The sequence below is a fragment of the Hemitrygon akajei genome, chromosome 10 (genome assembly GCF_048418815.1).
Source record: "Hemitrygon akajei chromosome 10, sHemAka1.3, whole genome shotgun sequence".
NCBI lineage: Eukaryota > Metazoa > Chordata > Chondrichthyes > Myliobatiformes > Dasyatidae > Hemitrygon > Hemitrygon akajei.
This window is the reverse complement of record NC_133133.1, coordinates 149,328,729-149,346,940: the sequence shown is the minus strand read 5'-3', so window position 1 is coordinate 149,346,940 and position 18,212 is coordinate 149,328,729. Positions and strand designations below refer to the sequence as shown.

At 38.4% G+C, this 18,212-nt stretch overlaps 1 protein-coding gene across 6 annotated transcripts in view; it reads right to left on the bottom strand.

Annotated features, from left to right (window-relative positions):
- The window catches only part of tulp3 (TUB like protein 3), a 78,989-nt gene that overhangs the window by 48,706 nt on the left and 12,071 nt on the right, over nt 1-18,212 (bottom strand). For all 6 annotated transcript variants that reach the window (XM_073059361.1, XM_073059363.1, XM_073059364.1 and 3 more), the window contains exon 2: nt 14,244-14,295. In XM_073059361.1, the coding sequence (XP_072915462.1) occupies nt 14,244-14,295 (52 nt within the window). The remainder of the gene's footprint in view (nt 1-14,243; nt 14,296-18,212) is intronic.

The window sequence follows — 18,212 nt, the reverse complement described above, 5'->3', positions numbered from 1 at the left end:
CCAGATGAGTGGGTGCAGCTGGGTTTGTTCCAAGTCTCTAAATCGATCTTCATCGTGCAAAGTTGCATGGTGGACCGGGGTGAGGAGGCCAAGCGTGGCTATAAATTTCCTTTTGTACTATATTGATATACATATGTATGAAATGATCTGCCCGGATGGCATTCTATCAAAAGCTTTTCACTATACCTCAGTACATGAAACCATAATAAACCAATTACCAATTCCTCTTAATTAACTAGTTCTAGTAGATAACTAGTAAATTTTCAACTTTAATATTTAAACATGTACAGAACCAATCATCTGTAAATGATTACATTCGCCTGGGAAATCCTTATCTCATCTAGTTTTAAGACTCAAGGATGTTTCTTGTGTGTGTTGCTCTAGATTTCCAGCACCTGTAGAATCTCTTGTGTTAAGGTTGTCTCTTCCTGTTTCCTCAAACACTCATGATAAAAATTTTATGAATCTTAGAAAGCTTATAAGTCCTGTATGCCCACCATAAGTCAAATGAAGCTAGCCTGTTGAGTGAAAACTTGAGTTTTTAAACATTGATTGCTGGTCTCTGGCATCTGGAATCTATCAGGACTCTGGAGTACATCAAGCATTATACCCTCATAGGAAACACAAATGTTTGGTAACAAAATAAAATGCCAAAGTACTATGTCCTATTCTTTCTTCTGAAAATTGTGAAAACTGTTTTTTTAGGGTTTTAAATAATGGTAACCCTCACACCTCATTGCCAATTTCCTTTGTTCAGTATTTAAAACAGTCCACACTAAAGGTCATCTTACTGAACAATACTTCAATTGGCCTTACTTTCCACTGAGTTCTCAGTTAAAAATTTGACGAATTTACATTGGTACATTTTGTTCAATAGCTATTTGTTTAAAAATTAATGATTTCGGTATTAATCTAATCCATTATCATACTATGACTTAGCTTGTATTAACTGTAAATCATTACATCCTAGTAACTGCTTTCTTATCTCACTTGGTTCAGGACATCAAGGAAGTCTCTTCTCTGGTTCACAAAAAGTTTATGCCAAAAGCTTCTCAAGTCACTTACTGTTACAATGAATGCATGCTGGCAATTTGACAACTATCATTCCAAAATCAAGAGTTTTCAATATAGAGCAAAATTCTTAGCAAAACATGGATCAATTAAAAGCACCCACCCTGGAAGCGTAACTGACAGAGTTCTTTGTGGAAATAAAAGCAATGAATGAAAAATGACCATGAACTGATCAAGGAAAACTCATGGATGCTTTGTTTAGGGATTTTCAATAACTTTAGATGAAGTATTGCACAAGACGTTTGATGATAAAATGAAATCAAATATTTATTTATTTAGTGGTACAACATGGAGTAGGCCCTTCTAACCCTTTGAGCCACACCACCACAGTAACCAACAAAAGTGATTAATCCTAATCTAATCACTGGGCAATTTACAATGACTAATTAACCTACCCAGTATGTCTTTGAACTACTGGAGGAAACCGGAGCACCTGGGGAAAACCCCATGCATTCCACGGGGAGGACGTACAGGCTTTTTTTACAGATGGCTCCAGAAATGAATTCCAAATTCTGAAGCCCCAAGCTGTAATAACATTGCGCTAACCACTACGCCACTATGGTGTCCATATATGACAGCACTGATGAAAAATTCATAGATGGGATAAATGGTGAGTGTCTACATTTTAGACAGGTAGGAAACAACTGCTGTAGGTTATTGAAAGAAGAATGTTCTTCTAAAAATGCAGTAATAACACAGCACAACCAGCAGAGTGCACAAAAGTTATTAATGTATTTAATGGCAAAAAAGAAACCAAAAAAAAGACTCAGAAGAAGAGACTAGAATATTCTCAGTTCAGCATGATATACCTGAGAACCACAACTGCTTCCAAGGTCTGTACAGTTTTTAATGGGATTGAGCAATCTATTGCTGCTTAACACTGATGAAACAATGCCGATTATGGCCATATTTATTGCCGGACTCCTCAGATGAAATGTGGCTACTGATCAGGGATACTAGTGCATTTAAGAAAACAAGGTTTTTATCAACTACCTTGCTGGCAAACATATAGTCTCTAGTACATAAAATTGAAGATCTCAGAGTTAAGGTGCTATATCAGAGGGACATTAGGACTGCTTGCATCCTTTGTTTCATGGAAACCTTGTTAAACCCTTCCATACCAGATGCCGCAATTCAGATTGACATGTTCACTATACTTTATCAGGATAGGACTGTCAAGTCTCTCAAAAGCAGAGGTGGAGATGTATGTCTCATGATCAACTCCTCTTGGTGCACAGATGTATCAGTTCTGCTGACCAGACTTGTAATATCTTGGAATTGAGTGCCATCCATTTTACCTACCGCCAGAGATTTCAGTGATTAATTTGGTAGTGGTGTACACTCCATTTCAGGCCAAATCCAAACAGGTTCCAGATGATTTGAGAAATGTGAACACATGCATGGAACAGCACACCCTGACGTCTTCACTATCATTTTGAGGGATTTTAACCAGACCAACTTGAAAAAAAAATCACTAAGTAATTACCAACAAATCACTTGTAGTACCAGATGAAACAACACACTGGACCACTGTTGCACTACCAGCAAGAATGCCTACTGTGCTATTTCGCACACACGCTTTGGAAAGTCTGATCACCTGGCTGTTTTTCTACTCCCCGAGTATAGGCAGAGACTGAAGACTGCAGCACCAGAAGTGAGAACCACAAAGGTATGGACAAGCGAAGCACAGGAGCACTTACACAATTGTTTTGAATCAGTGGAGTGGATTGTATTCAGGGATTCATCTTTGAATCTGAATGAGTATACTGCAGTTGTTACAGACTTCATTAAAGACTGTGTGGATAAGTATATGCCTATGGAAACTTGCAGTACATTCCAAATCAAAAGCTGTGGATACACCAGGAGGTTCATCGTCTGCTGAGGACTAGATCTGTGGCATTTAAGACTGGTAACCCAGGTCTGTATAAGAAAACCAGGTACGTCTTGCGGAGGGCTATTTCAAGAGCAAAGAAACAATTCTGAGTGAGGTTGGAGGCTGCATCAGACATTGGGTGCGTGTCAACATTACTTCCAACAAAGCAAAATGCATGAACGGCAGCGATGCATCACTACCAGATGAACTCAATGCCTTTTATGCCCGCTTTGAAAGGGAGAATATAACTACAGCTGTGAAGATTACTGCTGCACCCACTAACCCTGTGATCTCTGTCTTGGAGGCCAAAGTTAAACAGTCTTTAGGGAAGGTGAACCCTTGTAAGGCGGCAGGCCCCAATGGAGTACACGGTAAGGCTCTGAAAACTTGTGCCAACATTTTCAACTTCACTGCTATGGGTGGAAGTTCCCACTTGCTTCAAAAAGGCAACAATTATACCAGTGCCTAAGAAGGGTAGTGTGAGCTGCCTTAATCACTATCACCCAGTAGCACTCACCTCTGCATTAATGAAATGCTTTCAGAGGTTGGTCATGACTGGAATGAAGTCCTGCCTCAGCAAGGACCTGGACCCACTGCAATTTGCCTAATGCCACAATAGGTCTACAGCAGATGCAATCTCAATGGCTCTTTACCTGGCCTTAGATCACTTGGACAACACAAACACTGATGTCAGGATGCTGTTCATTGACTATAGCTCAGCGTTTATCACCTCATTCTCACAGACCTGATTGCTAAGCTACAGAACCTGAGCCTCTATGTCTCCCTCTACAATTGGAGATAATATCTCCTCCTCACTGACAATCTACACCTGCACACCTCAGGGATGTGTGCTTAGCCCACTGCTCTACTCCCTCTATACCCATTTCTGTGTGACTAGGTATAGCTCAAATGCCACCTATAAGTTTGCTGATGATACAACCACTGTTGGTAGAATCTCAGATGGAGATGATAGGACGCACAAGAGGAAGATATATCAGCTAGTTGAGTGGTGTTGCAGCAACAACCTTGCACTCAATGTCAGTGAAAGAACTGATTCTGGACTTCAGGAAGGGTAAGACGAGTGAACACAAACCAATCCTCATAGAGAGATCAAAAGCGGAAAGAGTGAGCAATTTCAAGTTCCTGAGTGTCAAGATCGCTGAGGATCTAACCTGATCCCAACATATCAATGTAGCTGTAAAGAAGGCAAGACAATAGCTATATTTCATTAGGAGTTTGAAGAGATTTGGTTTGTCACCTAAACACTCAAAAATGTCTATAGATGTACCATGGAGAGCATTCTGACAGGCTGCATCACTGTCTGGTATGGGGGGTGGGGAGAGCTACTGCACAGGACTGATAGCTATAGAAAGTTGTAAAATTAATCAGCTCCATCTTGGGTACCAGTATCCGTAGTTTTCAGTACATCTTCAAGGAGTGATGCCTCAGAAAGGCAGTGTCCATCATGAAGGACCCCATCACCCAGGACATCCCCTCGTCATTGTTACTGTCAGGAAACAGGTACAGAAACCTGAAGGCATGCACACACTCAGCAATTCAGGGACAGCTTCTACCCCTCTACCATATGATTCCTAAATGGACATTGAACCCATGAATACTACCTCACTTATTAAAAAATATGTATTACCGTAGATTCCGGATTATAAGCCGCTACTTTTTTCCCACGCTTTGAACAGCTTTGAACACTACGGCCTTTACTACGGTGCGGCTAATGCATGGTTTTTTTTCATGCCGCCAAAAACATTTTGCCTCGTAACAGTAGACCAATAAAATTGATGAGTAGTTCACAGAGGTCCAATGAAATTGTACGATAAATCAAGCGCACTTTCACAATTAAATTATTGTAAATCAGTCATTTGTACTCACCCTCATCAACATGGAAAACACTCGAAGAAAAGCATTGTGCTGCCTTTATGGCAGTTATTTAGTTTATAATATTTTCGCTTAGTAATTCATTTGTTAGTATTTTCTAGTTAAAGTTATAAGTGTTTTAAGTATATTTGTTTCTGTACTACATCCCGGGATGCTATGACGTCACATCCGGTTTCGCTGTGTCTTGTGGGGAAAATACCGGTTTGCGATTAACGGAAAGGAGGGGGCGAGCGCATTAGACCCGCGCGATGATGCAGCTTTTAAGTTAAAGGCGATCAATAACTTTTCCTGGTAGGCTGCAGTATATATTTTTTTACCAGTCATTAGGAGATATTGGAATGTTGTTCGTGCACTGTTCAGTAAAAAAGTATACGCAACGTAATTTGTGTGTTACCAATACGTATGTATATTTAAAAGTAGCCGTGTTACAGGCACGGTTCGAAAAAAAGCATTTGCAATATGTATTTGTTTATGTTACCATACGGATTTAATTAAAAGTTAAAAAATCCTCACGTGTAATATCTTTCTGTGTAAATATCTCATATTACAACGTGGGACACCTGCGGCTTAAAATCCGGTGCGGCTTGTACAAGTACAAAATTGATTTTCTTTCTAAAATTAGAGCCTGCGGCTTTTAATCAGGTGCGCTCTGTAGTACGGAATCTACGGTACTTCTGTTTTGCACTATTTTTGACCCAACTATAATCTAGACATACACGCACACACTTGCAGTAATCGGTTTACTACTTGAGCTTTCTTTCTATATTATCATGTATTGCATTGTACTGCTGTTGCTAAGTTAAGAAATTTCACAATACATGCCAGTGATAATAATCCTGATTCTGATTCTGAATATTGGTTACATATGTAATGCCCAGGTTATGATTTCTATTGCCATGATGTAGATATTCCATTTTAGCAGTTTTCTGCAAAAGCTGTGGGTCCTGCCACTTTGGCTTCGGCTAAAAATAAGAAACCATGTTAACCATATAACAATCACAGCACGGAAACAGGCCATTCCGGCCCTCCTAGTCCGTGCCGAACTCTTAATCTCACCTAGTCCCACCTACCCGCACTCAGCCCATAACCCTCCACTCCTTTCCTGTCCATATACCTATCCAATTTTACCTTAAATGACTCAACTGAACTGGCCTCTACTACTTCTACAGGAAGCTCATTCCACACAGCTATCACTCTCTGAGTAAAGAAATACCCCCTCGTGTTTCCCTTAAACTTTTGCCCCCTAACTCTCAAATCATGTCCTCTCGTTTGAATCTCCCCTACTCTCAATGGAAACAGCCTATTCACGTCAACTCTATCTATCCCTCTCAACATTTTAAATACCTCGATCAAATCCCCCCTCAACCTTCTACGCTCCAATGAATAGAGACCTAACTTGTTCAACCTTTCTCTGTAACTTAAATGCTGAAACCCAGGTAACATCCTAGTAAATCGTCTCTGCACTCTCTCTAATTTATTGATATCTTTCTTATAATTCGGTGACCAGAACTGTACACAATATTCCAAATTTGGCCTTACCAATGCCTTGTACAATTTTAACATTACATCCCAACTTCTGTACTCAATGCTCTGATTTATAAAGGCCAGCGTTCCAAAAGCCTTCTTCACCACCCTATCTACATGAGACTCCACCTTCAGGGAACTATGCACTGTTATTCCTAGATCTCTCTGTTCCACTGCATTCCTCAATGCCCTACCATTTACCCTGTATGTTCTATTTGGATTATTCCTGCCAAAATGTAGAACCTCACACTTCTCAGCATTAAACTCCATCTGCCAACGTTCAGCCCATTCTTCTAACCGGCATAAATCTCCCTGCAAGCTTTGAAAACCCACCTCATTATCCACAACACCTCCTACCTTAGTATCATCAGCATACTTACTAATCCAATTTACCACCCCATCATCCAGATCATTTATGTATATTACAAACAACATTGGGCCCAAAACAGATCCCTGAGGCACCCCGCTAGTCACCGGCCTCCATCCCGATAAACAATTATCCAACACTACTCTCTGGCATCTCCCATCTAGCCACTGTTGAATCCATTTTATTACTCCAGCATTAATACCTAACGACTGAACCTTCTTAACTAACCTTCCATGTGGAACTTTGTCAAAGGCCTTGCTGAAGTCCATATAGACTACATCCACTGCCTTACCCTCGTCAACATTCCTCGTAACTACTTCAAAAAATTCAATAAGGTTTGTCAAACATGACCTTCCACGCACAAATCCATGCTGGCTACTCCTAATCAGATCCTGTCTATCCAGATAATTATAAATACTATCTCTAAGAATACTTTCCATTAATTTACCCACCACTGATGTCAAACTGACAGGTCTATAATTGCCAGGCTTACTTCTAGAACCCTTTTTAAACAATGGAACCACATGAGCAATACGCCAATCCTCCGGCACAATCCCCGTTTCTAATGTCATCTGAAAGATCTCCGTCAGAGCTCCTGCTATCTCTACACAAACTTCCCTCAAGGTCCTGGGGAATATCCGGTCAGGACCCGGAGATTTATCCACTTTTAAATTTCTTAAAAGCGCCAGTTGTTCAACTTAGTACTGTTGTGTCAGGCAATTAGGATGGTAGTATCAGGAGAATGTTCTAGAGAGAGTGGGGTGGAAGAGAGATTTGTGATGGACAGTAGTCTGGGTTGGGGTCTTTTGGTGGGAGCTGTGGAGTGGGACGCAAGGCAAGATGCTGCAGAACGTCGTTGGAAGGAGAGTCCCCGCTGCAAAAAGTGCTTTGTGCAGATGAATGGCTCCAAGGAGGAAGGGCCAATACTACTGAGAGAAAGCCAGTTTGTTCGAGATGGGCTTTGAGGGAAGTTCAGAATGTGGCGGGTGCTTTCACGCAGACCGTGGGTCAAGTGTATGAGTAAAGACGACTCCAGTATGAGCTGCAATGTTATGTGCATATTCAACTGGTCTAACTGTAAAGGGCCCTTTTATTTTCTTTTTCCTATTAACTGTCTGATAAAGCTGAAATTGATAAATATACTTTCTTTATAATTTTACACAGTGGACGATTTATTTCTTGCCAATTGATAATTGTATATGGGCAGTATTTACACAGCATTCGGTCAAATCAACCTTCCTTTAATCAGAACATCACAGCATTCCTGTTTGGTTGAACCCCAAATCATAGTAACCCTAGATGTATATTGTTTATGAAAGGAGGCCTTTTCACTGCTGAGTCACATGCCTGTTAGCTAAAAAGCTGAGTTTGTATACGAGCCCTGGTGAGAGGGTTATACATATAGTAAATGACATTTAATGTAAAGGAACATGAAGCAGTAACTATAAGGGAAAGAATATACAACATTCTAAGCTGTGTGTGTGCCTGCATGTGTGCTTATATGTCTTGGGGACTGGGGAGCAGTATATTCTGACTTTAGTAACAGTATAAAATATTTGATATTTCAGACTGAGACCCTTCTTCAAGACTGGAAAGGAAGAAAATAAAAAGGAGGGGGAGTGGAAGGAGGATAGCTATAAGGTGATAGTTGAAGCCAGATGGGTAGGAAAGATGAAGGGCTGGAAAGGAAGAAATCCAACCCTGTACCTCTCAGGCTCCACTGTCATCTTTTGGATTTTCGGAGTCTCCATCTTCTCCCACCTCACCTTCCCTGAACACCCCAACCCTTCACTCTCCTCTGGCACCACCAACTCTCTCCCCCCCCGATCCCTGTTCTAATCATTGTTGTGTCATCTGTGAATGTGAATTTTCCTCTATTCAGGACATTTGCAACAGCAGGTACGTAAAAAAGGGCCCAGAGGATCATCAGGAACTCCAGCCACCCCAACCACAAATTGTCTCAGCTGCTACTGTCTGGCAAATGGTAGCACAACATTAAGGCCAGGACCAACAAGCTCCAGGACAGCTTCTTTCACCAGGTCATCAGATTGATCAATACACATTGATCTGATCGCATACCTGACTGTACGTACATGTATCCAGAATAATTATTATCACTGGCAAGTGATGTGAAATTTGTTAACTTAGTAGCAGCAGTTCAATGCAATACATAATATAGAAGAAAAAATATAATAATAATAATAATAAAAAAGCAAATCTTATTCAGCAGACTTTTACAGTATACATATATTGAATAGATTAAAAATCATGCAAGAAACAGAAATACTATATATTTTAAAAAAGTGAGGTAGTGTTTTCGGGTTCAATGTCCATTTAGGAATTGGATTGCAGAGGGGAAGAAGCTGTGTGTGTGCCTTCAGGCTTCTGGACCTCCTACCTGATGGTAACAGTGAGAAAAGGGCATGCCCTGGGTACTGGATTCTGACATCTTCCCCCATTTTTTTCCATTCCTGAAGAAGGATCTCCGATCAAAACGTTGACTGTATATTCATTTCCATAGATGCTGCCCAACCTGCTAGGTACCTCCAGCATTTTATGTGTGTTGCTTTAGATTTCCAGCATCTGCAGACTTTTTTGTAGTATAAAATACTGCATTCACTTCATTTTCCACAAAGACAAATTTCCTTTTATTGAGGGAAAATCTGGTAGTGTATATATAGGTATATTGGCATGCGAAAGTTTGGGCACCCCTGGTCAAAATTTCTGTTACTATGAATAGCTAAGCGAGTAAAAGATGACCTGATTTCCAAAAGGCATAAAGTTAAAGATGACACAGTTCTTTAATATTTTAAGCAGGATTACTGTTTTATTTCCATCTTCTATAGTTTCAAAATAACAAAAAAGGAACAGGGCCTGAAGCAAAAGTTTGGGCACCCTGCATGATCAATACTTCGTAACACCCCCTTTGGCAAGTTTCACAGCTTGTAAATGTTTTCTGCAGCCAGCTAAGAGTCTTTCAATTCTTGTTTGGGGGATTTTCACGCATTCTTCCTTGCAAAAGGCTTCTAGTTCTGTGAGATTCTTGGGCTGTCTTGCACACTCTGCTCTTTTGAGGTCTATCCACAGATTTTCAATGATGTTTAGGTCGGGGGACTGTGAGGGCCATGGCAAAACCTCCAGCTTGCGCCTCTTGAGGTAGTCCATTGTGGATTTTGAGGTGTGTTTAGGATCATTATCCTGTTGTAGAAGCCATCCTCTTTCCATCTTCAGCTTTTTTTTAAAACAGATGGTGTGATGTTTGCTTCCAGAATTTGCTGGTATTTAATTAAATTCATTCTTCCCTCTACCAGTGAAATGTTCCCCGTGCCACTGGCTGCAACACAAGCCCAAAGCATGATCGATCCACCCCCATGCTTGACAGTTGGAGAGGTATTCTTTTCATGAAATTCTGCACCCTTTTTTCTCCAAACATACCTTTGCTCATTGTGGGCAAGAAGTTCTATTTTAACTTCATCAATCCACAGATCTTGTTTCTAAAATGCATCAGGCTTGTTTAGATGCTCCTTTGCAAACCTGATGCTGAATTTTGTGGTGAGGACGCAGGAGAGATTTTCTTCTGATGACTCTTCCATGAAGGTCATATTTGTGCAGGTGTCACCGCACAGTAGAAAAGTGCACCACCACTCCAGAGTCTGCTAAATCTTCCTTTAGGTCTTTTGCAGTCAAACGGGGGTTTTGATTTGCCTTTCTAGCAATCCTACAAGCAGTTCTCTCGGAAAGTTTTCTTGGTCTTCCAGACCTCAACTTGACCTCCACCATTCCTGTTAACTGCCATTTCTTAATTACATTACGAACTGAGGAAATGGCTACCTGAAAACGCTTTGCTATCTTCTTATAGCCTTCTCCTGCTTTGTGGGCATCATTTATTTTAATTTTCAGAGTGCTAGGCAGCTGCTTAGAGGAGCCCATGGCTGTTGATTTTTGGGACAAGGTTTGAGGAGTCAGTGTATTTATAAAGCTTTGAAATTCACATCACCTGGCCTTTCCTAACGATAACTGTGAACAAGCCATAGCCCTAACAAGCTAACGAAGGTCTGAGCCCTTGGTAAAAGTTATCTGAGAGCTCAAATCTCTTGGGGTACCCAAACTTTGGCATGATGTTCCTTTCCTTTTTTCACTCAAAAATTGTACAAAACAAAATTAATACACTAATCTTGCTTAAAATGTTGAAAAGAATGTTTCATCTTTAACTTATATGACTTTTGGAGATCAGTTCATCTTCTACGCACTTAACTATTCACAGTAACAGAAATATAGACCGGGGTGCCCAAACTTTTCATGCCACTGTACATTGTAGGTGGCCAATTATTTGATACTCATCTTTTGTCATCATCAACAACAAAAGTATATCTTAAAAAGCAAGATCAAGTTCATGGAATGTATTACAAAGAAATGAGAAAACTATTGAACGTTAAATAAATAATTGAGAAAGCATGTCATTTAAATGACCCAAGTAGTCTGAGGATACAGTGGATCCCAGTTAATTAGGCTTTTGGCTAATTGGGACTGATGCTTACGTATTTGTAAGAACTCTTAACAAACAAAAACTTATCAAGAAAATAGCCAGGATTCCCTTTACCAACAAATGAAAATCTGCAGATGCTGGAAATTCGAGCAACACACACAAAATGCTGGAGGAACTCAGCAGGCCATGCAATGTCTATGGAAAAAAAATTTGACGTTTCGGGCCAAGACCCTTCATCAGGACTTAACAACTGAAATTTCCTGACACAATTCTAAGTTGTTCTGTACTTCATTTAAGAACATAATTTGTTACTCAGTTGAACAGTACTTTGTCTTTTTATACATTTTTAACTACATATTTCCATGAAACTTTGGCTAACTAGGGCAGCCACTTAATTGGGCCGAATGTATTGGTCCCAATTAACCAGAATATACTATATTAAAACATTTTCAAATAGCTTAGTAGCAACCTAGAAAAATTCAATGAAATGGAAAATAGGTAGCACCAAGAGTAAACAATTGGTTCTCCAGGTAGCTTCAGATGTTTTGTTTAAGATATCCTGATATTCGTTTAAGATATCAAAGGTGGTCATGTATAAATATATTTTTTTTAATTGCTCATCAATTATTACTTTCTCTCCTGAAGATTTTACCAGAAATATTTAAATGACAGCTTAGACCCAGATGCAGGAATATTTCAGTTATTAAGTTGTAATATTCTATTTCAAAAAGTCCAAGTTACCAATTTTATTATACTTTGTTTTAATACACATTTTAGTGTTAAAAGTTGGGAATGAGGTGAAATTTTTCTCTTTGTAAAAAAAAAAATTATTAGCAATCTGTTATCCAAGAATGAGCATTTGTTATATTGAATAAGGGTGAGGAGTGAGGTGGAACAATGAGGTGTTTTTTGAATTATTAAAGGAACATATGTTTTTTGCCTAGGAACGATAACTTACATGATTAAACTATCTGTCAAAATTGAACCTGAAACAAGTATTATAAACCAAAGTGATCTCTGCTATTGTAGTTGAGAAAAAAATTAAAAATATTCTATAGTTTCACAAAAGAAATTGCCAGATTATGAAAAGGATGAAATATAAAACCATTTAAATGCAAAAAAAGGTGTTCCTTATGAACAAGGTACTGTTTCTGGTGACACTATAAGTGATAATGTTTTACTTTTGTACAACACACATTTCATAATTATATAATGATATAGATTCAGTTCATAAAAATGTCCTAGAATTTTTCCATTCTCTTCTATCCTTTAGTCCCCATTTTCCATTTTGTTTGTTATACACTGCACTCTCTTTTTCTATGAGGCTCTCAGATATTTAGAATAGAAAGGAGCCACTCAGTTCATCAGGCCTGAGCCAGGACATTCGTACTCTTTTGCCCTTTCCTGACAGCACTATATCTTTCCTTTCACTTTTATCAAAGATGTCTTCCATTATTCTTTCAATCCCTGTAGCAATAAACTTGGGTATAATATTATGCTGTAATCTGTCAAACTCTGTTTAAAAGTTCATGAACATAACTACATTTTTTTAACAATCTTCTGTAACTTAAGGTAAACACAGTCTCGCTGGTCAAATGGTTTTACATTGCTGATGTTTAGTTATCCCTCTATTATTATCTAAACATCATGTTATTTTGTTCTGCATTACTGGCTCTACCATTAGACCTACTGGCAGAGCTAATTCTATGGTTGCGTCAATTCCTCTTCCTTTTTTTGAAAACAAGACACCAAATTAGTAATCCTTCAGTTCTCTGACAATGTTGCATTATCCAAGGAGAATTAGGAAGCTATACCATCCAGAGCAGATGACTTTTCTACTTTAAATGCTACAATTTTTGATCTATTACCTTTTTATCTATCATTTTTCTCCATTCAGTACTATATCCTACTTACTGTAACTCTGGCAGCAACCTCTAGTAAAAACAGATGTATTGTTCCACTAATATGATTACTCCCTGATTATCAATGTTTAGCCTTTATATGTCATATCCCCCTTCATGGCAATCTTTTGTACTATATAAATGACCTCTTTGCAGGAGGTCATCTCATACTATGAAAGGTCTGGAGAAGGGTCACCAGAATGCTGCATCAGAAGGGTGAGATGAAGTGTGCAAAAAGTACAAGAGACAAGCACTATTAAATTTATGTACTTCATAAATATGGATAGATCAAATAGAATTAAAAAGCATCGCAGGACCAGATGGTTTTCAGAGGAGATATGTGGAGTTCAACAAGCAAGGCAAATGAACTGCCAGTACAAGTATAACAACTGTGACCTGGATGAGAATCAAGGACTGTGAACTTACTATTCAAAAGACCTCTTTTATATCTAACGATTCTTTTTCTTAACAGCAAACTTCTTTATAACCTACCATTTTTCTTCATCTATTCTTAATTCTCTATTATTCTTCAGATATGTGTTACAGTTTTATTGCATTTAGCCTTAACTTACTTATTACATGCTTTAATTATTGGGACAATGTCTCCTACCAGTATCACCATACAATTGTAATCCAAATTATTTTGAATAACTCTATTTGCTTTTCTGTAACATAACAGCAACAGACTATGTTACTTAAATAGAAACATTCTTCTGCACTCCAGATTGGAGAGCTTAAGAAGTTCCTCTCTGTAGTTCTTTTTAAATATCTGTTATGAAATCGGTGAGAAGCGGAGAGATGCAATCAAATATTTTATCACTGGGATCTATCAGTTGATGGAGTAAATTTTTTAATCACTTAATATTTTTGTTTTTAATAATATTTAGCATCAGGAGGAATTTTTTATTTATAATTTTTAATTGTCTCAATACCCCTTCAACTTCTAACTGATAACACAACCAGAAAAGCATAAGCAATAAAAATTGTAAATTCAAAGGAACTGGAATGGCTTTCATATAATAGCTGCAGCAACAAATGGCTGGAAACAAAGGTAAGTATTTCTGTATTAGTTTAGCAGAATGTAAATCAGTCAGCAAATGTCCATTTAGCCTTCAAAAAATATTGTACCTGTTTCTCCAGCTTCTGCTGCCGTAGGTTAATATTTTCATCTTCAAAGACACTGAGAAAGAAAACAGACTTAATTAGTTAGTGATCATATTAACATTCGTAACACAAATAGCTGTGAAATCAGTAGGTTTCAATTCCAATCATTTAGAGATAACAGAACAAGTTTAGCATCCTCAGCATCATTCTGAGCATCACAATTGAAATTAATTCACCCTGCCCCATAATGTCATATATGGCAACTTATCTTTTGAAAAGTAAGATGGGGCCAAGTACCTAAGACAGTTCTATGCTGCTATGGAAGTAACAAATAAGAGGCAACGTGGGCATTGCAGAATACTAAGGATTAATATTACACTTTGTGCAAAAGAAACTTTGAGACAAAATTAGTACTATCAACATACAATCACATGACCATTGTATCACGAGCCAAATGCACGCTGCATGAAAAATACAAAGGATATAAATTAGAGCAAAGCGGGGTCAGTTGAAACAAATGTTCCTGCTAGCTATCCAGCCAAATAAATTGATCTTTTAAGATCATAGAAAGAAACCGGTGTGAGAATAGACTATTGGAGATGAAACGTACATGCTCAACAAACAGCAGCATCTGGATAAATTTACAATTGTGTTTGAAGGAATTGGAAAGCTAGCAGGGAGATTATATCTAGAGATGGACAGAAGGAAGCAGTTGATAATAAATCATGAGACATGTTCCAGTGGCCTTCAACAAAATATTGAAAGCTGAGCTTGAAACACTGACAGAAGTAGGGATCATCATGGCACCAAGCACTCTTATCCATTGACAGGGTAAGTATGCAACAAGCTAAGGGGTGTTTGGTTTCATATGATGAGAGGAATCATTATCCAATGAAAGCAATGAGAATATCTTGACAGATCAAAGCAGAGTAAAATATCTCAACAGCATTGATTACCACATAGACCTTTTCAATAAGTTTATTTCTAACCACTTTCAACACAGCTTTAAGGTGATATGGCTGATTACCTATTTCAGATCAGCACTGCACCCAAAGCTTCAGCAAAAGCTGAACTAGACTGATGAAAAACTCGCTGGCATAGAAATCACAATTGATAATATCTTTTACCTTGTAGAAGCAATAGTTGTTGCAGAGCTGAGATAAATTATAACCAAAGATGACAGTCTAATGAACGCATGCAAAGAACAAACATAGGCAGAATCTAAAGCAAACAATGAAGGAGATTTCTTTCATTAGTTACGTGGTGGTTACAGAGGATTTCAGACGTAATCCAGTAAAAATGTACAAAACCTCATAGATGCTGCTGATCTCCAAAGTTCCCCTGGAATGGTCAACAACTTAAGCAAACTTCAGCATTAATTCCCAATGAGTGATATGTATGAATTAATAAGAAAATATTACACTTAACTGTTCCAGCTAGGTCAGCTGTTTAAAATGCTATAGTAATCTGAAGAACTGTAGACCATAATAACTAATATTAAAAAAAAACAGGATAGCGCCATAAAATGAGGTACAAAGAAAATTCTTTAAAAATTCCATTTTGAAACACTATATCCAACCAATTATTCCACATTTAAGAAAACAAACTCCCAGGGGAAGAAAATGACATCAGCAGCAATACAGGAACAGAAGGGCAGAGACATTAGTGCAATAAAGCAGATTATTATATGAAGTAGAACGAGTGAAAGGAAAGAAATGGGATTGGTAATAGCCCTACTGAGTCGCTTGATTGTTTTAATTGAAAAATCCCTAAACCCTTCATGGCAATGTTATCGGTCTTTTTTTGAGATAAAGAGTTTAACATACAGTCAAATATGATCATTGCCATGCAATTAAAAATTCCATCCTAATATCACCCAGTGAGTAATCACTGAGCAAATGTTATCACAATATTCTTCAGAATAGGTTAAAACACTTTGTTAAATAAAGAGAATTCTTTTTACAAGATGTACAACTATTTACATGTTCAGCTATAACCAAAGATGAGAAACAACAAATCTTGACAACATACAAAATTGGAAATTCTAACTAATTAGTTACCATCTGAACAAAGGTGCATCATGTTCTTGGATATAACTTCCAAAGCAATTTCATACCCAAGTATTGGAGCAACTACTTGAAAATAAACTAAAAGTTGCTGAGCAGCTAAGTGAAGGAGTATCGCACTGTATGATGCATTTCCAACCAACCGAATTCCAAGTTGAAAAAGTGTGTTTAATTCTTTATTAAAAACCAACAATAAAATCATTTGACTCTCCCGTAATTCATGTAAAGGTAACTGGATCAAATTCAAACAAGGACAAGCAGTCAACATAAAAATATGCACTCCCTGCTCAGCCCCTCTCTATGCCACCAAACGTGAACAAATGACTATATTTGTCTATTTTAACCACCACTCAAAGCCCCACACCACCTGCTAACTGCCAATCAAACCCATGTGACAAATTGACTTAACTCAGACTGAGGATGCGTAATGCAAATACAATATAGACAGACAATAGATACATTACTCCTACATCACAGCCATTAATTATTATAATACTATAATAATCACAACTACATATTACAAAATTAAACCTGGAGAGGGATGGGCTCCGCCAGGTTTCAGATACTCAAGCCATGCCGTATCATAAGCAATCACCAAAAAGATCGGTGCAAAAAGCTTGTCATGACAGCCCACCGACGACTCCACCAGGAGTTAAGGGCGCGTACACGTACACACACACACACACACAAAATATTCAAAGATAAACATTCACATATTATCAACATACTTTAATATTTATGCAAACATCTTTCTTCTTTAAACTGTCATGTAACAGTCATCTAGGACAGAGGTTACTAACACTTACACCAATACAAAGTGATCTTTATCACCACTCTGTCAATTCAGTAAGTCAAGTCAATGCCATGAAGTCAAAGTAAGTAAAGCTTCTAGAGTTGTAGCTGCTCAAACCTCTGCCGCCTGTAGAAGACAGATCTTGGTTATAGGCTGTCCAGATAACTGGTCTTGGTCTTGATGCACATTTCCTAAGGACAAAGTTGGTATAGTTTGCTGATGAAGCTGCTCCAAAGAGATGTACCACCATTCTAAAGTCCATCATATCCTGGAATGGAAAGGTCACCATCAGGCCACCAGAGAAACATCTGCATCTTCCGCCAGTACTTTAACCTGATGAAACATTGATTTAATATCTGCTATGATCACCACTGGTTCTTTTCTGAATCTGGTCATGACTCCAGTCAGTGAGTTAGTAAGATCTAGTCCCAGTAAGAGCTGAGCATTAAGTGATATTCCCTGAATAGTTGCTCTACAGTCAAACACAACACGGAATTTCCTTTTTTATGGGGTGGTAAACACCATGGTGTGGAATATACCAGACTTTCCTATTACTATGTTCCAGATCCTCTGCAGACACCCTCTCAGCATAACCATTGGAGATTACATCCTTCTTAAACCTCTTCCTTAGATTTAAGGTAAACTAATCTGATAGTGGCCATTCACCAGATTTGTAGAATTTGCAACCAGCTCCATGAACTTGTGGTCTCCTCTTAACAAACCAGGTTATTCATCCTGACTGCATTCAGGGAAGACTGCCTTAAACTTCTGCTGCCAAAGTTCATCCAAGTTGAAAACTGAGATCCTGTTAACTGTCAGCTCTAGTTGTGCAGTCCCTTCCATCACAATTATCTCCTTTCAGTGGTCCATTCACAGTCCAAACCAACATTGTTCTAAATGCATAATTAACACTGCAAATCACTTGTAACGGCTCTAACTTTAGGCACGTTTGTCCCATCAACAGCTCAATTTCTGAATCAATCTCTGGCAAATGGACATGTTTCAGGTGAGACCATCTTTGTAGATCCCTCTGCAGTGGAATGTTCCCTCTGTGGACAGGAATGCCTTCCTGTGTATAGATGTTACACAGTTTACAATAGTTTTCACCTCTTAAGCCATTTCTAATCCTGAAAC